General features: G+C 44.8%; 6 protein-coding genes across 6 annotated transcripts; 3 read left to right on the top strand and 3 right to left on the bottom strand.

Moving 5' to 3' along the window:
* Nucleotides 1-9109: 9109 nt before the first annotated feature.
* Nucleotides 9110-9518, bottom strand: F5891DRAFT_1201529 (uncharacterized protein; the record flags this gene model as incomplete). The annotated part of the gene is made up of 3 exons (XM_041368899.1): nucleotides 9110-9305; nucleotides 9351-9404; nucleotides 9457-9518. 3 exons carry the CDS (start codon nucleotides 9516-9518, stop codon nucleotides 9110-9112), a joined length of 312 nt encoding a protein of 103 aa, XP_041216451.1.
* Nucleotides 9519-9977: 459 nt separating this feature from the next.
* Nucleotides 9978-10248, top strand: F5891DRAFT_969315 (uncharacterized protein; the record flags this gene model as incomplete). Its single annotated transcript, XM_041376319.1, has 2 exons — nucleotides 9978-10135; nucleotides 10185-10248. Coding segments are annotated over 2 exons (222 nt in total), but the record flags the coding sequence as incomplete, so codon positions are not given.
* A 249-nt stretch (nucleotides 10249-10497) lies between these two features.
* Nucleotides 10498-11235, top strand: F5891DRAFT_897795 (uncharacterized protein; the record flags this gene model as incomplete). The annotated part of the gene is made up of 5 exons (XM_041373400.1): nucleotides 10498-10532; nucleotides 10595-10721; nucleotides 10783-10911; nucleotides 10965-11110; nucleotides 11160-11235. Coding segments are annotated over 5 exons (513 nt in total), but the record flags the coding sequence as incomplete, so codon positions are not given.
* A 1417-nt stretch (nucleotides 11236-12652) lies between these two features.
* On the top strand, nucleotides 12653-13273 carry F5891DRAFT_989420 (uncharacterized protein; the record flags this gene model as incomplete). Its single annotated transcript, XM_041378062.1, has 3 exons — nucleotides 12653-12703; nucleotides 12894-12929; nucleotides 12980-13273. 3 exons carry the CDS (start codon nucleotides 12653-12655, stop codon nucleotides 13271-13273), a joined length of 381 nt encoding a protein of 126 aa, XP_041216448.1.
* Nucleotides 13274-14185: 912 nt separating this feature from the next.
* On the bottom strand, nucleotides 14186-16592 carry F5891DRAFT_1201527 (uncharacterized protein; the record flags this gene model as incomplete). Its single annotated transcript, XM_041368898.1, has 9 exons — nucleotides 14186-14381; nucleotides 14411-14454; nucleotides 14507-14650; nucleotides 14700-14888; nucleotides 14940-14977; nucleotides 15036-15146; nucleotides 15195-15783; nucleotides 15944-16294; nucleotides 16347-16592. The coding sequence occupies 9 exons, from the start codon at nucleotides 16590-16592 to the stop codon at nucleotides 14186-14188; spliced, it is 1908 nt and encodes a 635-aa protein (XP_041216447.1).
* Nucleotides 16593-16843: 251 nt separating this feature from the next.
* On the bottom strand, nucleotides 16844-19261 carry F5891DRAFT_989418 (uncharacterized protein; the record flags this gene model as incomplete). Its single annotated transcript, XM_041378061.1, has 4 exons — nucleotides 16844-17500; nucleotides 17551-17699; nucleotides 17752-18709; nucleotides 18788-19261. 4 exons carry the CDS (start codon nucleotides 19259-19261, stop codon nucleotides 16844-16846), a joined length of 2238 nt encoding a protein of 745 aa, XP_041216446.1.
* Between the last annotated feature and the right edge of the window lie 2503 nt (nucleotides 19262-21764).

Below are 21764 nucleotides of genomic sequence, written 5' to 3'. Positions count from 1 at the left end.
GAGGGCCGAAACCAGAAGCCCGAGACCCGAAAATATGTATGCAACATTTCAATTTTTCACTTGTTGCACAAATCACTGAGTTTCAAGTGCGGAAACCCGAAACTCAAAACCGGGTGTGCAACATGTCCATTGTTCAATTATATTACACAAGTCATTAAGTTCCGAGTTCCGAGGGCCGAAACCCGAACCCCGAGACCCAAAAATATGTACACAACATGTCCATTTTTCACTCATTGCACAAATCACTGAGTTTTGAGTGCTGAAACCCAAAACTTGAAACCCGGCATGCAACATGTTGATTTTTCATTTACGTCACACAAATCATTGAGTTCCAAGGTCCGAGGTCCGAGACCCGAACCCCGAAAATATGTGCACAACATGTCCATTTTTTACTTGTTGCACAAATCACTGAGTTTCAAGTGCCGAAACCCAAAACTCGAAACCCGGCATGCAACATGTCCATTGTTCAATTATATTACACAAGTCATTGAGTTCCGAGCTCCGAGGGCCGAAACCTGAACCCCGAGACCCGAAAATATGTACACAACATGTCCATTTTTCACTCATTGCACAAATCACCGAGTTTTGAGTGCTGAAACCTGAAACTTGAAACCTGGCATGCAACATGTTGATTTTTCATTTACATTACACAAATCATCGAGTTCCAAGTGCCAAGGGCCGAGACCCGAAGCCCAAGACCCGAAAATATGTATGCAACATTTCCATTTTTCACTTGTTGCACAAATCACCGAGTTTCAAGTGCTGAAACCTGAAACTCAAAACTGGGTGTGCAACATGTCCATTGTTCAATTATATTACACAAGTCATTAAGTTCCGAGTTCCGAGGGCCGAAACCCGAACCCTGAGACCTGAAAATATGTGCACAACATGTCCATTTTTCACTCACTGTACAAATCACTGAGTTTTGAGTGCTGAAACCAGAAACTCGAAACCCGGCATGCAACATGTTGATTTTTCATTTACATTACTCAAATCATCGAGTTCCAAGTGCCGAGGGCCGAGACCCAAAGCCCGAAACCCAACATCATGTACACAACATGTCCATTTTTCACTCATTTCACAAATCACCAAGTGTCGAGTGTCAAAACCTGAAACCCGGTACTTCAAATGGACACAAATTGTATTTGTATGTATTATCCATTGGTGTAGGGCTCAAATAACCTGGGAATTGTATTTGTCAGTACTCGGTACTTGGGACTTGGGACTTGGTACTTGGTACTTGGTACTTGGTACTTGGCACTCAGTGATCAGTGGTCAGTGGTTGGTACTTGGGACTCGGTACTCGGGACTTGGGACTCGAGACTCGGGACTTGGGACTCGGGACTTGGGACTTGGGACTTGGGACTCGGGACTCGGGATTTGGGACTCGAGACTCGGGACTCGGTACTTGGTACTCGGTCCTCGGTACTCGGTGATTGGTGGTCAGTGGTTGGTACTCAAGACTCGGTAGTTTCTCCCTGATACCCACCAAAAAACCCATACCCACAAGGTGGGTGTGGGTATATCATGGGGTATGGGTGGGGGTAGTGCTACTCATACCCTGGGGTTCACCCACACTATTCCCTATCAGTACTCGGTACTCGGCACTCGGTGATTGGTGGTCAGTGGTTGGTACTCGAGACTCGGTAGTCAATATAGGCAAATGATAATGAAAAATGACAGTTGTAGTCCATGTCAAGGTGAGTGATTTGGTAGTCTTTCCTTGTCATTCAGCAAAACATCAGCAATAATGAGAAAATGAAAGTTGTTATTATGCTTAACTTCCTTACCAAAGGTTGTAGTCCAAGTCCAGGTGAGTGTAGTGGTAGTCTTTTCTTGTCAATTGGTTATCTTGTTACTCATTACGCAGTACTTGGTACATGGTAATTGGTACTCAGTATTTGGTTTTGATACTCGGTATCTGGGAATCAGTAGTCAGCTTAATCAAGGTTGTAGTCCAAGTCTAGGTGAGTTTATTTGTAGTCTTTTCTTGTCCATTGGTTACCATGTGACCAAGATATAAGCTAAAGAAATCCAAAACATCAATAATGACAAATGAAATACATGTGTGCAGTAAGTGAGTCTAAAGATAAAGAATGAATATTAATAGCGAGACTTGCACATTATGTCGAGATATCCAACATGACAAGCCTGTGATGTGATCAGAGACCTGGAATAACACCCATATACATCCATTATAATAGCTTAAAAGCTTAGAAATATTCATGAAGGATTGATGTAATGATAGGCAAAATGATGTGTGGAGAGTGACAGTAGACATCTTTTATACAAAGTCACATTTATATATGATTCAGGCCGAAAATATCATTACAAATATGTAGGATAGATTGTAAACTACCCAAGGAACCCATACTGCCTACTGCCCTGAGGGTAGGGGGTGGGTAGAAGGGATATAGTGAAAATATGAGTTGACCCAGCATTAAAGTCCTACCACTGCTCAACTAACCATTTTCGATGCTTTGGGTCTTTGAAGTTTCCCACACTCAATTTCTTACCCATTTCACTTCCTCAGTACTCAATTCTTGGTTGATTTGTCTGTAATTTTATGTCTATGATACTTAAGATATTTGAAATGTACCCCAGGTTTCTGATTATGAAGATTCAATGTTTTGAAGGTATGGGCCCCTTGTCAGGCAAAATGGCAAGTATGCACACTAGCTCACAAACTCCAGCCTATTGTGAGCTGATCTTGGTCATAAGAAGCAAGAATATAAGCTATGCTCATTATATATTAAAAGGTTGGATCATGGATGCAAGGGCAAGATACTGAAAATTGTGAAAAAATGTCACAAGTGCAATTGTCTATGCTTTGTTCCTGGAGAAGGATCCTGTGTGTCCTGGGCTGGTTATATGATATATCTACTCCGAATATGCTCAGGAATAGACTCCCTACAGTCCTTGAGGTCCAGCTTTACAGGGAAAAACCCCCAGCGGGTGAACCACCAGAAGAGGGGGAGGTACACTATACAATAAAGGATTACCCTATGGTCCTGAGCTCCTGATACATTGTTTCTATTGTTGAATAGATGATTGAGATATAATTCCAAAGTCTGTTCACCTAGAAATGAACACATAGGAACATATTTTGTATTTTTATGTATATATGCAATATCCATTTAAGCACCAAGTCTCAACTACCGATTACCAAGTCCCGACACTTGATAGTTGATAGTCAGTATTTGAGCTCCGAGTGCCAATATTGCCTACCAATATCTCAGTCAAATGATAACCAAACCAAGACCCAAGTTCCAAACCTGACTACCGAATACCAAATATCAGTACTCGGGACTCGGGACTATTGGCTGGAGTACCCAACTATTGATTCCCAGGTACCGAGAATTAGAACCAAGTACCAAGTACCTGACTACTGATTCTCGGGTACCAAGTATCAGAACCAAGTACCAAGTACCCGACTACTGATTTGAAGTACCGGGTTTCGGGTTTTGGCACTCGACACTTGGTGATTTGTGCAATGAGTAGATGGGCATGTGGCATACATGTTTTTGGGCTTCGGGTTTTAGGATTCTGCCCTTGGCACTCAATGATCTGTGTAATGTAAATGAACAATGAACATGTTGCACACCGGGTTTCGAGTTTCGGGTTTTGGCACTTGAAACTCGGTGATTTGTGCAACAAGTGAAAAATGGAAATGTTGCATACATATTTTCAGGTCTCGGGGTTCGGGTTTCGGCCCTCGGCACTCGGAACTCAATGAATTGTGTAATGTACATGAAAAATGGACATGTTGCACACTGGGTTTCAAGTTTCACGCTTTGGCACTCGAAACTCGGTGATTTGTGCAGTGAGTGAAAAATGGACATGTTGTGTACATATTTTCAGGTCTCAGGCTTTGGGTCTCAGCCCTCGGCACTCAGAACTCAATGATTTGTGTGATATAAATGAAAAATCAACATGTTGCACACTGGGTTTCAAGTTTCACGCTTTGGCAGAACTCGAAGTTGTTGATTTAGATATCACCCGAAACCTGAACACCCGAATGTCAAATTTTCAGTGCCAAACCCCCAACCCTGACTGCCGGGTGCTGAGTCCTGAAGTTCGGAACTCAGGATTTGACATTTGAGATGAACGAAATTTTTCAGACATGTTTGAATTAATCTACGTATATCTATAAACATTTCACTAACCCCTGAACCCTGAAAGATATTTTTGTTGTCTTACATACCAAATTCCGAGTTCCGAGTTCCGGGACCCCCGTACCCCCGAAACCCGGCAGTCCACAATTTTGGAGTTCGGGGGTTGGTAAAATGTGTATGGATATATGAAGGGTTGGTTTAAACATTTTAAAAGATGTCTCATATCAAATGTCAAGTCCCAAGTTTCGATTTCTGGGTTTCAAGAGTGCTGAGTCCCGAAGCCCGGAGTCCCGAGACCCAGAGTCCTGAAACCCAGAAATCAAAACTCGGGACTTGACATTTGATATGAGACATCTTTCAGAAATGTTTCAATCAACCTTTCATATATCCATGCACATTTTACCAACCCCTGAACCCCGAAATTGTGGACTGCCAGGTCTCGGGGTTCGGGGGTCCCGGAACTCGGAACTCGGGAAATTTGGGGAGATCAATAAAATTTGATTTACCCATGTTTAAAATATATTTTTGTTCTACATACCGAGTTCCGAGTTCTGGACCCCCGAACCCCGAGACCCGGCAGTCTCGGGTTTCGGGGTTCGGGGGTCCCGGCACTCGGAACTTGGGGAGATTTGGGGAGATCAATAAAATTTGATTTACAATTGAGTTGATTGGCAAACACATTGACTTACCCATGTTTGAAATATATTTTTGTTTACACATACTGAGTTCCGAGTTCCGGGTTCCGGACCTCCGAACCCTGAAACCCGAGACCCGGCAGTCCACAATTCTGGGGTTCGGGGGTTGGTAAAATGTGTATGAATATATGAAAGGTTGAATGAAACATTTTTGAAAGATGTCTCATATCAAATGTCAAATCCCGAGTTTCAACTTCCGGATTTCGGGAGTGCCGAGTCCCGAAACCTGGAGTCTTGAAACCCGAAATTCGAAACTCGGGACTTAACATTTGATATGAGACATCTTTGAAAAATGTTTCATTCAACCTTTCATATATTCATACACATTTTGCCAACCCCTGAACCCCAGAATTGTGGACTGCTGGGTCTCGGGTTTTGGGGTTGGGGGGTCCAGAACTCAGAACTCGGTATGTGTAAACAAAAATATATTTCAAACATGGGTAAGTCAATGTGTTTGTCAATCAACTCAATTGTGAATCAAATTGTATTGATCTCCCCAAATTTCCCCCAAGTTCCGAGTTCCGGACACCCGATACCTGAGACTCAAATTGTATTGATCTCCCCAAATTTTCCCAAGTTCCGAGTTCCGGACACCCGACACCCGAAACCCGGCAGTCTCAGGTCTCGGGTATTGGGTGTCCGGAACTCAGAACTCAGGGGAAATTTGGGGAGATCAATACAATTTAATTTACAATCGAGTTAATTGACAACACATTGACTTAATCATGTTTGCAATATATTTTTGTTTAGACATACCGAGTTCCGAGTTCCAGACACCCGATACCCGATACCCGAGACTGCCGGGTTTCGGGTTTCGGGTGTCCGGAACTCGGAACTCGGAACTTGGGAAAGTTTGGGGAGATCAATACAATTTGATTCACAATCAAGTTGATTGACAAACACATTGACTTAACTATGTTTGCAATATATTTTTGTTTAGACATACCGAGTTCCGGACACCCGATACCCGAGACCCAGCAGTCTTGGGTTTCGGGGTCCGGGGGTCCGGAACTCGGAACTTGGTATGTCTAAACAAAATATATTGCAAACATAGTTAAGTCAATGTGTTTGTCAATCAACTTGATTGTGAATCAAATTGTATTGATCTCCCCAAACTTTCCCAAGTTCCGAGTTCCGGACACCCGACACCCGAAACCCGGCAGTCTCGGGTTTCGGGGTTCGGGTGTCCGGAACTCGGAACTCGGTATGTCTAAACAAAAATATATTGCAAACATGATTAAGTCAATGTGTTGTCAATCAACTCGATTGTAAATTAAATTGTATTGATTTTGGGGTTTGGCACTGAAAATTTGACATATATATTTTTGTGAGTGTTGTGCTTCTAGTGTCCATGCTTAGAAATAGGATATGTTGCACACCAGGGTTCAGGTGTGGGGTTTTTCCACTTCAGTCCTGGATTATTGGTCAATGCCACACATGATCGATTCATGTTTTTGTGCTTAGGGGTTTAAATTTGGTGGTTGATGGTAGGTATATGCACTGATAGTGTACATGTATCCTATGTGTTTGATTCGCTGGTGGCTACATCAGCTGTATGTCTTGATGGAACATATCTAGGCTCACCCATATATGTAATACACCCCTGTCGGCCCGCCCATCTATGTAATACATCCTATGTTGGCCCACCCGTCTATATAATACATCCTACATCGGCCCACCCGTCTATATAATTATACCCCACCTCGGCCCACCTGTCTATGTAATAAATATTTTATAGCACCCTCGGCCCACCGGTCTATTTGATATCTCTTTCGTCGGCCCACCCGTATATGTAATACATTCCACGTCGGCCCACCTGTATATGTAATACACCCTATGTCAGCCCACCCGTCTATGTAATATTCCCCTACCTCAGCCCACCCATATATGTAATACACCCACGTCGGCCCGCCCGTCTATATAACAATATTTGCCTTACATCTCTCTTCAGCCCAGCTGTCTATAATATCCTACTCTACATATTACCCAGATGGGCCCACCCATCTCCATGAATGATCATATTCCCCCGGCCCATCCGTCAACATTAAGGATATATATATCATTGGCATACATGGGCCCACCCGTCTCCATCAGAAATAATATGTGTCCCGGCCCATCCGTCATCATCGAGAATATACACAACATGGGCCCATGATCAGCTGGCCTGTCTCATATGGGATATTATGGAGGTTGGGTGGCCCGTATAATACAGAATTCAAAGTCCTTTGTTGCTTGCCACAGCAATGCTAACCTACACAATCATGGGCTAGATCTGCTCATCTTGCAGGCCAAGATGCACCGTGCTCAAGCTGAGATAATGCTGTATACTCTAGCTCTTGAAAACACCCACACATTCGATTTCTCTGACCACAGTAAGCGCAGACCTACCAGTTCTCCTCCACAACTAATGCCCTTGAAGGTTCACAAACATCCTGGGATCGATATGTCTGATGGCCTATACTATCCGATGAGCTACGCTACTGTGATGTGGATGCTGACAATGACTCTGACCAATTACATCATGACGACTTTGAAGTTTGGTAAAATCAGTTCCAGTCTGGACTTACATCACAGCCCTGTTCTCCAGCTGTTTTGAATTATTCTTTTTTGCTGTATCAATTGTTACTAGCATTGTATCGACACTGTAAAACAGTGTGCTTTTAATATACTATTACTTTGATGGATAAATGCGGACAAAACCATTTTATCTTATGGAATCAAGTTTGCAAGCGGGTCACATGATCAGACCGTTCACATCTGGAATGCAGAGACTGGCAAGCAGCAAACCCAACCACTCATCCATGACAAGCTGGTGTTCTCAATAGTCTGGTCTCCAGTAAGCCTTCTCGCCAAACGGCTAGCTTGTTGCCACAGGCGGTCAGGAAAACACAATCTTTTTGTGGGATATATCTCAGGAGTCCACCATTATGATGAATGCCATGTCATCCTCATTCATTTCCCCAGTGTCCCACATCTCAAGCTACATCGACCAGGTAATAAATCCGTGTCTTGTTTATAGAGCAGTATATCTCATGCAAATATTTTTAAAGCCATCCGCAAACTTCCATTCTCTTCCAGCTTCTTCTGCACCGGCACTGGATGAGCTACCAGATGTGACCAAGTTCACAACAGAACTTGTAGGCTTGCATGATGCTGCTGCCTCACATTCCCCATCTCTGTCTCTTCAAGGTCACTCTGATCATGAAATCCTGTTGATCTTTCCAACAATATTCAAGTACCTCCAGAAACCATCAACTCGTGTGATGCAGCTGCATCCCCTTCCCCATCTCTTCCCCCTCAAAGCTCCTTTTATCCTCGCATAGTGACTTCTTCAGCTTCCACTCCAGTCCTGGCCTTGCCCCCAAAATCATTTTGGAAGCGCTTTCCTATGTTCAATAGGTCTGCAGCATCTGTAGATTCCAAGCGGTGGAAATTCTTGTGCATTGGTAGTATCTGTATGCAACCCTTTACTCTCTGTTGAAGTATGGACATGTTCTGAATATGGTCCCTAGGCAGCGCGAGCATCGGAATGTGGAACAACAAGCAGGTCCTAATGATGCACAACATTAATAGGTTTACGAGCCTGGTTTTTATGTATGTCTTGTCCATGTAAATGTGAATTGGATGAATGAATCATCACAGACTCAGTGACATGCGCAGGAGGTCGCGAAGGAATGCTATAATTGATGTTCATGATCATGCTGTCTCCTCCATCATCAGTCAGCTGGGTTTTGCCTCAGATTCTTAAACCAATCCCTTCCAGCCTCCCCCAAAACCCTTGCCACCTCAACACCATCAATTGAATGTGTCTCCCCTTTAAACCACAACATCTCCACTCTCTTTCCCCTACCCTTGAGCACATGATAAAACCTCGATCTCTGTGCCGGTACCGCACGCAAGTCGTCTTCCCCAATCAACAACAATACAGGCGTGCATACATTATCGACGTGCGCGATAGGCAACATGCAGAAGCCAAGTTTGCAGTAAGTTTTTCTAACGATCAGAAAATATAATATCTACATCTGTTGGGAAAATATAGGCAGTGGGCGAAGACCAATGGCATCACGTCCAAGTTGCTCTTCTGTGTCACGAAACCTTTGTAGGACGACATGATGCTACGATACACCTCCTGAATTCACTCCTGGTCTTCAAATTCAGGATCATATTCACCTGAGCACTCCAGTCAGTTGATTTCAGGAACACACATGACCAACCTACTTCGAGGAGAAGGGGCATCCCATGGGATCTGATGGGGAGAGCAAGTACTGATTCCATGTGATGCGTACTCTTCCAGCACCCCTACTCAATATTTTTCCTCCAGCCAACGAAGTCTGTATTTTGGTATAACTTTTCCAGCCCCAAGCAGTTCTTCTCTATCAGATGCAGTCTCTCTTTGAGCTCAGTCGTAGAGTCCGCCTTGCCTTCGCTGATAACAGGCAGAAGTGGGGACTCGTCATCACGTACTGAGGAACCGCCATCATCAATGTTCGGCTCACTGGTCTATAATTAGCTTTGAGCATGGTTGATGGTGTCGACAGACCTTATACCGGCAAGTTCCTCACTGCTTCTATTAGCACCGCCCACTAACTTGATCCTAGACAAAGGCATCAGTATGTCCCATTGCTAGGTAGGTGCGTCAAGTTTACCACAGGTGCAAGTTGACATTATGTCCTTGCACTTTGAAGTTCTTGCACGAAGATTGTGGCATATTGCACTAGGCAGATGTTTTATCGAGTGGCGAGCCGCAACGAGAAAATGCAAGGCCAGTGGAGCTTTATCTTGATCATGATATGCCACACTTTTTCTAGCCTTCAAATATCAAATTTGCCAGCCTGACTCGGGGTTAACATATTCCAGTAGGCCAGCATACAAGTGGCTGGAGTCACTATGGCCGCTGTTTTGGTCATCATTTATGGCTGCCGATACCATGGCCGCTAGTATCATGGCCGCTGTGCTGACCGGTGGTTTTCATGGGATATTACATAGCATTGTGCCGTGAATAAAAGTTGTGAAGTCCAGGCTACCCTTCCCTTTCCCCCCAGCTTTCATGATCACCCAAGATGCCACCTCCAGTGTCCCGAGCAAATGCAGCTCATCAGCTCTCTAAATGGGGCCTCGAAAAAAGGCATAAGCAGTTCCTAATGTTGACTACAACCTTTACAGACTCATCTTGTCTTCCAGTTCCTCCTCCGACCCACTTGTCTCTCACGGATGCCACTTTGGTCGAACAGTATTCTCATTGTGTAACTACCCTTCCTTACTCACCAACAGCATCTTAAGACTGGAACTACTGGAGGATACTCCTTTGGAGGAATTCTCTGCTGAGTAAAGACATGTATTTCTGTACTTACTTGTCCGCTGACATGCATGACAGAGAGCGACGAGAACATTGCATCATCAGGCAACTTTCAGACTCATATCCTGGCCTCCTGGAATGACTCAAAGATGGGTCTGAGGAAGAAATCCTTCACGTTGGAGAGCTGGTGCATCTTTTTCTGTGTAGCCAAAGCTTATACTTATCATCTACAGATTGGTAAGGGAGCCGCAGGTGCCAGAGGCGACGACACAAAAACCTTGAAGTCTGTGGTGCTCAACTGGATTTTCCCAAAGGGGAAGCCATACAACCTCCCTTATATAGACACTCCAAGATTGATCGTGGTTTTAATCATGAACTCACCGGTTCTCTCCTCTGCCCCGCTGGGTTGGACTGGAATGACTCTCGGTATGATTCAATTTTAGGCATGTCTGCGGTCTTGAAGTGCTTTTTGCTTTTTTTGTAAATAGGACAAAAGAGGACCTACGAAGTGGTGAAATGCTAGTTTGTGGAGATCAATGGCCCATTTTTTTGTATGCCCTCCATACTTATGACCCCAAAGACCCGTGGTGTGGTCTTCTTAGGAGCCACTTGCTAGTGTGCATGAGTGCGCATTTGTATTTTCACATTATACATTCACTATAATGCATTCTACCAGGCTTACAAGCATGTTTTCATGTCCCCAAGTTCAGTCGAGAGGGAGCCGAAGGCCACACATTCAGGAAATGCTCGCCTCCATGGCATGAATGCTGTGACCATTGCTTCTGTGGCTTATATTGCAACTCAGGTCCGTTGACCATCACACTTCTATCACAGCATAGTTTTCATGTACAACTAAAGGTGCGATTTGCTCTCAGTTCATCCTCGGTATTCTCACGGACCGATACAACTATGGACTCTGAGATGTTTTACCACAGTCTCCTGGACCTCTTAGAAGACCCCGAGGAATGTCAAGAAGTCGATGAACTGCTGACCTGGTGGAATCGGTATGTTTTATCACCCTTCACCATGTTGCGAAAGGCTGATATTACTCAGCCAAGTGTTTCCCACTTCCTCTGCTGCGAAGAGACCTATCAGTGCCAATAGCGCCTTATCCAAGATTCGACAAAAACACCTTGCTCTCAGACAAGCTGCAGATTTGGATAATGGGTCTGTAGTTTTTATTTTGACATGTCGAATCATATTTAACATAAATGTAACTTAATGACAGTCTGCTTTACTTTTGTAACCTGACTAGTCCACTGAAGTGATTGTAGAACAACAAAGGTGCTACACCGCTGTAAAATATAGTTGGTCATCATGGCATGCCAGTCATCTGTCTTCTATGCAGCATATTGCTATGAGAATGAATGCCTTGCATGATAAGACCTAGAGCCAACATCATGCTCGCACTTGGTCGAATGAAAATAACAAGCTAGCATTATAAGCAATGACTATACTGTAACTGCATGCGGATGGAAGGAACAGTATCAACTCCTTGGTGCTCATGGCACAATGTAGCCTAGCATTTGAAGATTCTGTCCAGCGGAGTCGTTCAGGAAGAGTCTGGGAAAACCATAACGGTTCGCTTACCTTGCATATGAAAACCATACCTCATTGATAAGCTGACAAAGTATACCACACTGTCATGCGTCCGCACCTTGGGACTAAAATCAGCTCTCATCTGAACCAGTCTAGCCTTGGGAGACTTCAGCACTTAGAGAGATGTGGAGCATAGAATAACAAACAAGTTTATGTGCAGTTAGTAGATATCATTAAGGTTGGGCAGTATATTAATGCACTGTCGCTCGTTGCCCAAATTGTGCACCTAGTAGATTGGAGCATCACCGGCTACCCTCACAACCACATACTCAAAGTCAGCGCAGAGGGAGTTTTTGTTGATGGCACAATGACAAGCTCGAGTTGCCAACAATAATCACATTGATAGAGCTTGAGATTGCATTGCGAATACATGACACCCTTGAACTGTAGGCAGTGACAGTCCAAAGGAGTCCGGCCATATAAAGCTTTTTCTGATGCTAGCATCAGTTTAGATATTGTGGAGTATAAAAGGACAAACTAATTTTGCATACTCGTATTGTATCTTGCCGAGGTTGAGCAGGATGGTAAAGTACTGCCCAAATTGGGCACTTGGCAATCACCAGCTAGCATCATGACCACCGGCCCAAAGTTAGTGTTTTGCCGACAGCACAATGACAACCTCTGATTACAAAAGACATTCATAATTACACAACTTGGTACTGTGTTATGGTTGCTCGGCCCTCCTGGGTTGTAGGCAGTGTTGGTCCGATGAAGTCCAGCCATATCAAGCTTTTTCTAATGCTGAGCATCAGTGCATTTGATTGTGAAGAAAGTACAAACAATCAGAGATTATAATATTGTCATGATTGTGCAGAAATGTGCTGTGTAAAAATGATATACTGACCTCAGGATCATACATATGCCTCTTCTGTGCGATGCACTAAGGGCCGATAGATTAGCACAATATCAATTGATATAATGGCATGCCTAGGATGCCATGGTAGGACATGGTACATTATTTACAGTTCTTGACCGGTGTCCCTCCAGTTCTCTCTAGGGTGCGGTGAAAAATTCAATAATTTTTAACAGCAGTTAATTAACTGAGTTATTAACCGGGTTATTAACTGTAAATAATTCAACGCTGGAGGGACACCGGTCAAGAACTGTAAATAATGTACCATGTCCTACCATGGCATCCTAGGCATGCCATTATATCAATTGATATTGTGCTAATCTATCGGCCCTTAGTGCATCGCACAGAAGAGGCATATGTATGATCCTGAGGTCAGTATATCATTTTTACACAGCACATTTCTAACACCTTGAATTTACAGAAATTCTGCTTGCGCGAGCAACCCACGTTGGACTTCTTTGATGTTGAGCAGGTCGTTTTCGGCAAAGGAAAGAGCACTGCTTCACGGACGCACAGTATCACAGGAAGTTCGTTGATTATCGAACACGGTGATGAACACAAGGAGATACTTGATGAAGATACTCATACCTGGCTCGATGACAAAATTGAAAACATGCCTGGTGATTCCACTTTCGATGCTGAGGAAGACATTGACTTGGACGTGCCGGAACTCACAAAATTCTCGCTGATGATCCACCCCAAGGGAGTGTGTTGAAAGGTAAGAAGAGAGAGCAAATGGTGGCTTGCATTGATGACGCCGGCAATGCTGATGGTGAATGGGTCTGGAAGTGAAATCATTGCCCAGCACACGGAATTTTTTCCATCAAGAATAGTTAATAACACCTGTTTTCGACCAGTTAATATTAATTATAGCTTGGACGAAAAAAATCACGTGCCGACTGTCAATATGTGTTAAAAATGTCAGTTAATAATTAACTGCCATCTCCTGGGTTAATAACCCAGTTAATAACTGGCTGGATAATTTTTCACCGCACCCTAGTTCTCTCATCAGTCTGTGTCTGAAGACTATTCAAGGTGTTTTGGACACTTTTCACGAAAGTCAAAATAACATCACAGGAAATAAATATTTTTTTCCATCATATTGTAGCCAAAGGTATCTGGAATGCATTCTTGCATGCTAATAGGCTCTAATGTGCAGTATGTTTGTGAAATAACCTGTACGCGGAGGTGACACAAAATGTGGCTGGATTTGGATGTTGTCAGACTACCTTATTTGCCATGCCTAGAAAGGGCTTGCCAGCTGGCTGCGCCACTTCTGCTGATGGTCCATCGTTCAAGATAAGGCGGGCACATCAGCAAACTACTGGGTACCTGTACAGACTTGTACAAGCTTGTACAAGCTTGTACAGACTCACAGAACCCACTGCTAAGTCCCCCCTTTTCAGGTTTGTACAATAGGCCTACAAACTGTACAGTTATTTGCAATATGGACAAATAAACAAGGATGTACAATTTAAACATGTTGCGCACACTGTGCAGAAAGCACATTTTGTATGAATGGTATGAATGATATAAATGGTATTAGTTGTACTGCAGGAACATGCTATACAGGCAAGCACACAAAAACTGTGCAAATGACATCACAATTGTCAAACTAAACTAAACATCAAGCATTGAACAGCGCATTAAAGTATGATATTGATGTCCCCGCGTCACTGCCTGCATCACTCCCATCCAAATGCCAATCAGATCCGCCCATACCAATCTTAGCCCATTGTGCTAACATCTCTTCAAGCTCTTCACGACGTTCCGGAATGTCGAGCAACTTGTTGACGGATTTCTGTAACCTGACGAAGTCGGTCCTGCATCTATCAGCAGAGAGTTCGGAAACCTTGTCAGAGCCTGTTTCGCTGAACCCAGAAATACACCCTTCACCTATTCAATCATTAGTGACAAGAAATAAAATAAAATAAAATATATAGCATACAACCACCACTGCGAGAATGAGGCCGTTGACAGGAAGTGTCCGGTGGAAGTCATCCGTGTTCTTCAGCGCTTTCTTGCTGTTGCTGTAGAAAAACTCGATACAAATGTCCTTGAGAGCCTGTGATACAAAATTCTTAAATTTGCCCTGCAAGAGAAAACAGTGAGTAGCGCTAGTGACACGAGTCATCACCTACATTAGATGAGTCAGGAATCCGAAGGTAATCACCAGTCTTGATCAGCCTGGAAGCAGTTGCAACAACACGTTTCTTGATCTCCTCTGATCGCATCACGGCGCCCTTCGGGAAAATATCATACGACTGTTTGGTAATGGAGATGGCAGTCTTTTTAAGCTCTGTATGGAATGTGAAGAGATCGTCGCAGAGCTCATCAGCATGTCAGTGAGCGCGTTCACCATTAATAAATGAAAGACTCACCAGCCGACACATCTGTGGGTTGTACTCTGGAAAGTAGCCTTGCAATAAGATGTGAGATGATTGGGAGAAAGCGGCAGTAGTACAGGGAGAACTCACCATGCACAAACTTAAGCTTCTTCTGGTGACTTGCCCACAATTCAGCATCAAGGACTTCTTGCGCAAGTTTCAAGGCATCCTGGTGTTCTGGAATTGGATGGGAGAGAACAGCTTGCAATCACATCTGTAACTTTGCTGCCTGCAGAAATGCCTGCCAACAAGGCGGATAAAACCCAAGCTTGGAAGGATTGTCTTGGTTTGTCTTGATGTTTTGTGTGCGGCGAGCATCAGTGGGTGTAGCACTACGAGAGCGTGAACGACTAGGAGTCATTGCATGATCAGAGCGAGTCCGCGATGGAGAGTGTCTATGGGAAGAGGGTTGCGTACGACCACGAGAGGAAGTGTTTGGGGAGCGCCGATGTTGAGTATGCAAAGAAGCCTGTGTTGATATTATGTGCCGATAAGAGCTTTGGCGTTGAGACCTGGAGCCAGTAGAAGAATTATGCGAGGAAGGTGGCACTCGAACGGAGGAGGCACCCACAGATGGCACACGTTGGCGAGATCCCAAGCGATCATGATGTTGAGATAGGCGTGAATGAGGAGATCTCGAATTGTCATGATGTTGAGATAGGTGTGAATGAGGAGATCTCGAATTGTTGTAATGTTGAGATGGGCGTTGGCGAGGAGACATAGAGCGAGTGGAGGCACGTGCGCGTGCTTTTCCTGTTGCTTTTGAAAGATATGAAGGTGAGGGAGCCTTGCATCGTCCATTCTGTGCTTGGTGACATTCGAGAACATCATAAGTCTCCTGCACACAAAATCAATGAGTGAATACATTATCTTATGGCCATCTTTGAATGAAGCATCTGAGCGTCGATCAAAATTCTCGCTGTTGATATGCTGATCTTGCTTGGCTTCGTCCCTGTAATGAATGCATTAAGAAGCTGAATGCGAAAAAAGGTTAGCACTTGCGTATCATTGTGCTCATGAAGGCCAGTATTGTCGTCGTTGTCGTCCTTATCTTCGTTGTCGTTGTCATCTCGTTCATCTTCCTCCTGTGCAGCCATTCTGCGGCTAGTGGACTGAGGCACTTTCTTGATGCACTGCGTGGTAGTAGATATGGGTGCCTTAAACCCGAACCTGTCAGAAGAGCAAGCAGTACGTAGCACTGGATGGGGAGAAGTGTACAATGGGCGATTTCTCACATTGTTGCCGAGCTCTTGAGATGATAACTCGAGATCATTGCTTGTAGTTGGAGGTGTCGCAGAAGCAGGTTTGCGCCTGGCACCATTGCCTACAGCGCGAGGTTTTGCAGGAGCCTGACAAGGTCATATTAGTTCGAAGATCGTCAAAATACTAAGATGAACTTACAATTTTCTTCCCCCCACGCATCTGAGAAGGAGCCATCGAGTTTTCTTCGGGATCACTGGCGTCAAGGTCAAGGTAATCATTTTTCCGACAACTTCTTGCTGGTGCTGCTATCGCTTCTCCAGCTTTTTGAAGCTGTGCTGCGTGGCTGCCAACACCGCGATTATTTCTTGAGCTTTGTCGACAAGGTGCCGTGTCACCATCTTTGGTGTTGACCGTAGAATGTTTAGCCCTCTTCTTGGGAGGCATTGAGCAAGATCGTCAGCTGCTGTGACTGCGACAAGGCTGGGATGAACGTTGCAGGTCGGTTAGTTAGCAGTTTCATACATAAGCCGATATTATGTAATCATATGGTATATGTATGCATATCGAAGACAAATGAGATTCACAGCAGACTGAGAAAAAAAGGTACGAGCAAGGTCGCAAAGGCAAAACAAGTGGGCTTGAGAAGGAAAAAAAATAGTTATGGAACTAATCATGCCAGCATTGGATGAGACCTCTCATGTCCTCCGAGTAGTAGTAGACATAAGTCGCTGAGAACGGCGTGGACCTGGCTGATTAGTCGAAGGCCAAGTTGTGCCAGTATGTGGAAGGGTCGAAGGACCTGCGGTGGGTTGAGGAATATGAGACTGGGAACGAGGATGGGGCTGCACTGGGATTGGGATAGGGATAGGGGTAGGGATAGGTGTTTCGTCCTCGAGTTTCGCGATAAAAGTCACAAGTATCTGGAGGATGTGATCATGAATGATTGTTTTTTCGGTGTTGATTTCCGTGAGGTGAATCTGAGAGCGCCATTCGTTGACTAGGGGTTTGAATTCCGAAAAATATTCAGAAACCCTGTCCATTAAAAAGTCGTCTTCGGATATGGCCCCATTCTTTGATAAGAATGTGGTAAGCAAGCCACTGACACCTAAGTTTTCATAGGCCTCTGACCATGGCATCGCCAGCTTATCCCATGTCGGTGCAACCAAACCATGCGCCCCCCCATACTTCGAAACAAATTCGCAAAAAATGTAGAACATGGACTTGAGGTCATCATGTGCGTAATGCTCAATTGGCTGCAATTGAGGAGTAGTGTCAGCAGCAGTCTTTTTGACGGTCTCCGCATTCTTTGACATCATCTTAAGGACGCGCATGGAGATGTATGAGATAGTGCCCTAGACAATTAGGTCAAAAGCAAGAATAATAAACTAGAAATTCAACTTACAGTACCAAATGAAACTGTACATGCCTTGCCTTCCTCTATAAATCCGGCATGATCAAAATCAATAAAGTAGCCAATGCCCTCATGAATGATGAAATTGTTTGGGCTGAGGTCCCCATGTAGAACTCCACATTCAATCATGAGTCTATGGGCTAACAACGCATCATTAAGCTTGAATTTGATGCATTGAGCTAGTAAACTCACCAATGACAAAGTCACGAAAAGCACATATCAGCTCCTTCCTAGAGCCAAAGTCTGACAGTGGGTCTCCACAAGGGGTCATGACAAGCCGCCGGTGAAATCGATTGCAGAATCTGTGATCACCTCTATCGTCTGGGTCAGACTGCTGATAGTGTTCATGAATATGCACTGTACAGTCAGGCTGCCCGTCATACATGACATCCCAATGATCCACGAGTTGAACGACATTCGGGATGCCCTTGACTTGTTCGAGAACATTCACTTTGTGATATCTCTTTGCTTCAGGCACCCAACAGTCCTTCATCGCATAGTCCTTCCCGTCATCAGGATCTCTGATGTGGTAACAAACTGTTCCGCGACAGAAGAAACCCTGACTCTTCCATAAAACATCCATGATCGAGTAAGTTTTACCGCTGTTGTTGACTACCCATCCTTTTTCCCCAACAGCCAGAGAGGAGTGAGTACCCTGGCAGTTAGCAATGCACATATGGATGGTGGGGTCAAGGCCCAAGTGTTGCGGATCCGCTAATGCAGTTGAGGCAATTGCCTCGGTGACACATATTGGAAATTTATGGATGGGGGTTGGAAGGGATAGGATGAGACCTGAGCGGTCAAAATAATGGGCGTGAAGGTCATCAGCACAGATGGAGTAGGCAAGAATGAAGCAACGCCAGGGTTGCTCTCGCATGATAAGGTATGCTTTGGTGGCAGATCCCCAGTACACCGCTAAATCATGAGATAGAGATAAATTACTGGAGGTGTGCTCCACAATGTTCAAGACGTCAACCCATCTTTTTTCCCGAGATTTGTTCTTGTAATAGAACAGGGCTACATCGGGCTTCTGCGTATTGTACAGGTCTGGTATAGGTGAGTTCGCAAACTCTGCAGACCAGTACCGCTCGATGGGTGAGATAGGGAGGGAAAGTTTTGGTGCGTATCCGCTTCGGTTGCGCAGGGCCCACTGAACAGCATGGAACAAGTATTGTAAGTCCCTCTCTGTTGAACGCTTCTTTCATTTCCTCTTCGATCCTGCATTTACGCTGCCATTGAATTCATCATCACTCCCAAGGCGATCGGTCCCTTGGGAGAAGATGGTCGAGGCATGGGAATCCAAGGCCTTGAGTTCTGCTCTTGAGTCATCGGTGATGTCTGTCTCGGTGGCGTCATTCTCTGAGTCCCTCATCTTGCTCTTTTTCCTGCGGTTAAAATTCCACTTTCCTTGTGCATATACTGGGGCTCCATCCTTCTTGTGGTACCTGATCTTTTGGATGTGCCGAATTTGAAGCTCGGATATGGGGATGAGCGCACGGAAAATGGAATTGGTGAATTTCATGTTGCTAAGGCCAGACTCATCAATCACATGGCCATCAAGCTCTGATTTTAGAAGACCCTTGACAGTATTAACCGTGCGTCCACCCAAAGGTGGGAAGCCTGCAGAGCTAAGTGATGCTCCACACAGGTAGAGGTCGAATGATGTGGCACCAGTAAGTTCGAGTGATGAAGTTGTCGTCATTGGTGTTTGACCAGGTGAGTCTGAACTGGACTACAAGCTGCAGAATGGTGTCTGGTAGGAAATTTACCAGCACGATGTGAATATTTGAGACTTTTTCTTGGTGGAGCCAGCCAGTGTGTGCAGTTTGTACAAAGATGCACAGCTTGCTGGTTGTTGTCGGCCTTGTTGGAATTCACACCTCGTGTCAGCCTTGTCGGGACTCATGTGTTCTATTTCACCTGATGATCCGATTTCACCAAGTAGAATACATAAACTCTGTCTAAGGTATCTATTCTTGCGAGAGGGCAGCATATATCTGTTTTTCAAAGTACTTGTTCAAGAAAAAAGATGAATGATAATGAGTAGAATTTGCCTTGGTCAACCGCATGTCTGCTGGATGACCTAGTTGGGGAATGAGATGAATAAATGCACGAAGTTGGCTGAGGGGAACTATGTCACCCACTGGCGCGCCGTTCACATATTTAGCATGTTTCAATACATGCATCCCAGTGACCGGATCAACTGCACCCGTTTTGAAGCTACGGACATAGCACAGATATTGATCTCGCCATGTGAGTCGTGAACCTTGCCATGGAACTGGGCACATTATGAGCTGCAATTCACAGACATGGTGCCCTTCAAAAAGGGGGGCAGCATTATTAATAAGTGAGATCAGTACCAATATCAACAAGCTCACCCGTCAACCCCGACTTAGGCCACTCATAGGCTCGATCAATATTGACGAGGACAGCATCCCATCGGCCTTTTGGCCACCCACTGGCAGGAGATGGAGGGGAGGCATGCACAGTCTGTGCAGGTAGGACAACACTGGCATCGTAGAAAGAAACTTGCTGCAAACGAACGGTATGCCATATCTGGATACGTTCGAAAGGAAGAACTGAGGGACGGTCAATTAGCTGTCTCCTTGCAACCCCCAACCCATGACCTGCTGCTCCGTTTGAGCCCCTTCAGTGACAAATTCTGTATTATACGGGCCACCCGACCTCCATAATATCCTGTATGAGACGGGCCAGCTGATCATGGGCCCATGTTGTGTATATTCTCGATGATGACGGATGGGCCGGGACTCATATTATTTCTGATGGAGACGGGTGGGCCCATGTATGCCAATGATATATATATCCTTAATGTTGACGGATGGGCCGGGGGAATATGATCATTCATGGAGATGGGTGGGCCCATCTGGGTAATATGTAGAGTAGGATATTATAGACAGCTGGGCTGAAGAGAGATGTAAGGCAAATATTGTTATATAGACGGGCGGGCCGACGTGGGTGTATTACATATATGGGTGGGCCGAGGTAGGGGAATATTACATAGACGGGTGGGCTGACGTAGGGTGTATTACATATACAGGTGGGCCGACGTGGAATGTATTACATATACGGGTGGGCCGACGAAAGAGATATCAAATAGACCGGTGGGCCGAGGGTGCTATAAAATATTTATTACATAGACAGGTGGGCCGAGGTGGGGTATAATTATATAGACGGGTGGGCCGATGTAGGATGTATTATATAGACAGGTGGGCCAACATAGGATGTATCACATAGACGGGTCGGCCGACGTGGGGGATAATACATAGACGGGCGGGCCGACGGGGGTGTATTACATATATGGGTGAGCCTAGATATGTTCCATCAAGACATACAGCTGATGTAGCCACCAGCGAATCAAACACATAGGATACATGTACACTATGAGTGCATATACCTACCATCGACCACCAAATCTAAACCCCTAAGCACAAAAACATGAATCTATCATGTGTGGCATTGACCAATAATCGAGGACTGAAGTGGAAAAACCCCACACCTGAACCCTGGTGTGCAACAAATCCTATTTCTAAGCATGGACACCAGAAGCACAACACTCACAAAAATATATATGTCAAATTTTCAGTGCCAAACCCCAAACCGAGATGTACCAACCCCCGAACCCCGAAACCCGAGAGTGCCGGGTCTCGGGTCTCGGGTGTCCGGAACTCGGAACTTGGGAGAATATGGGGAGATCAATACAATTTAATTTACAATCGAGTTGATTGACAACACATTGACTTACCCATGTTTTGCAATATATTTTCACATACTACAGTGACATATCTCCGTATAATACGAGGGAACGGACGTGCATAATATCCCGTATGATACGGGCCAGCGGACCATGGGCCCATGATAAAAATATTCTCGACTATGACGGATGGGCCGGGAGGCAAATTATTCCCGATGGAGGCGGGTGGGCCCATGCAGGGAATATATAGAGTAGATGAGTGGGCCGATGTAAATGAATATTAGGTAGACGGGTGGGCCGAGGTAGCTGGATATTATGCAGATGGGTGTATTAAGGTAGATGTGTATGAGATAGATGGGTAGGTACTTGTTATCACATTCACGGGTGGGCCCAGACACATATTAAATTAGACGGGTGGGCCGAGGGTATTATAAAATATTGTATTATACGGGTGGGCCCAGACACATATTAATTAGACCGGTGGGCCGAGGGT

This window comes from Suillus fuscotomentosus (assembly GCF_016647785.1).
Source record: "Suillus fuscotomentosus strain FC203 chromosome Unknown F5891scaffold_306, whole genome shotgun sequence".
In the NCBI taxonomy this organism is placed as follows: Eukaryota; Fungi; Basidiomycota; class Agaricomycetes; order Boletales; family Suillaceae; genus Suillus; species Suillus fuscotomentosus.
This window is presented reverse-complemented; position numbering and strand designations above follow the sequence as displayed.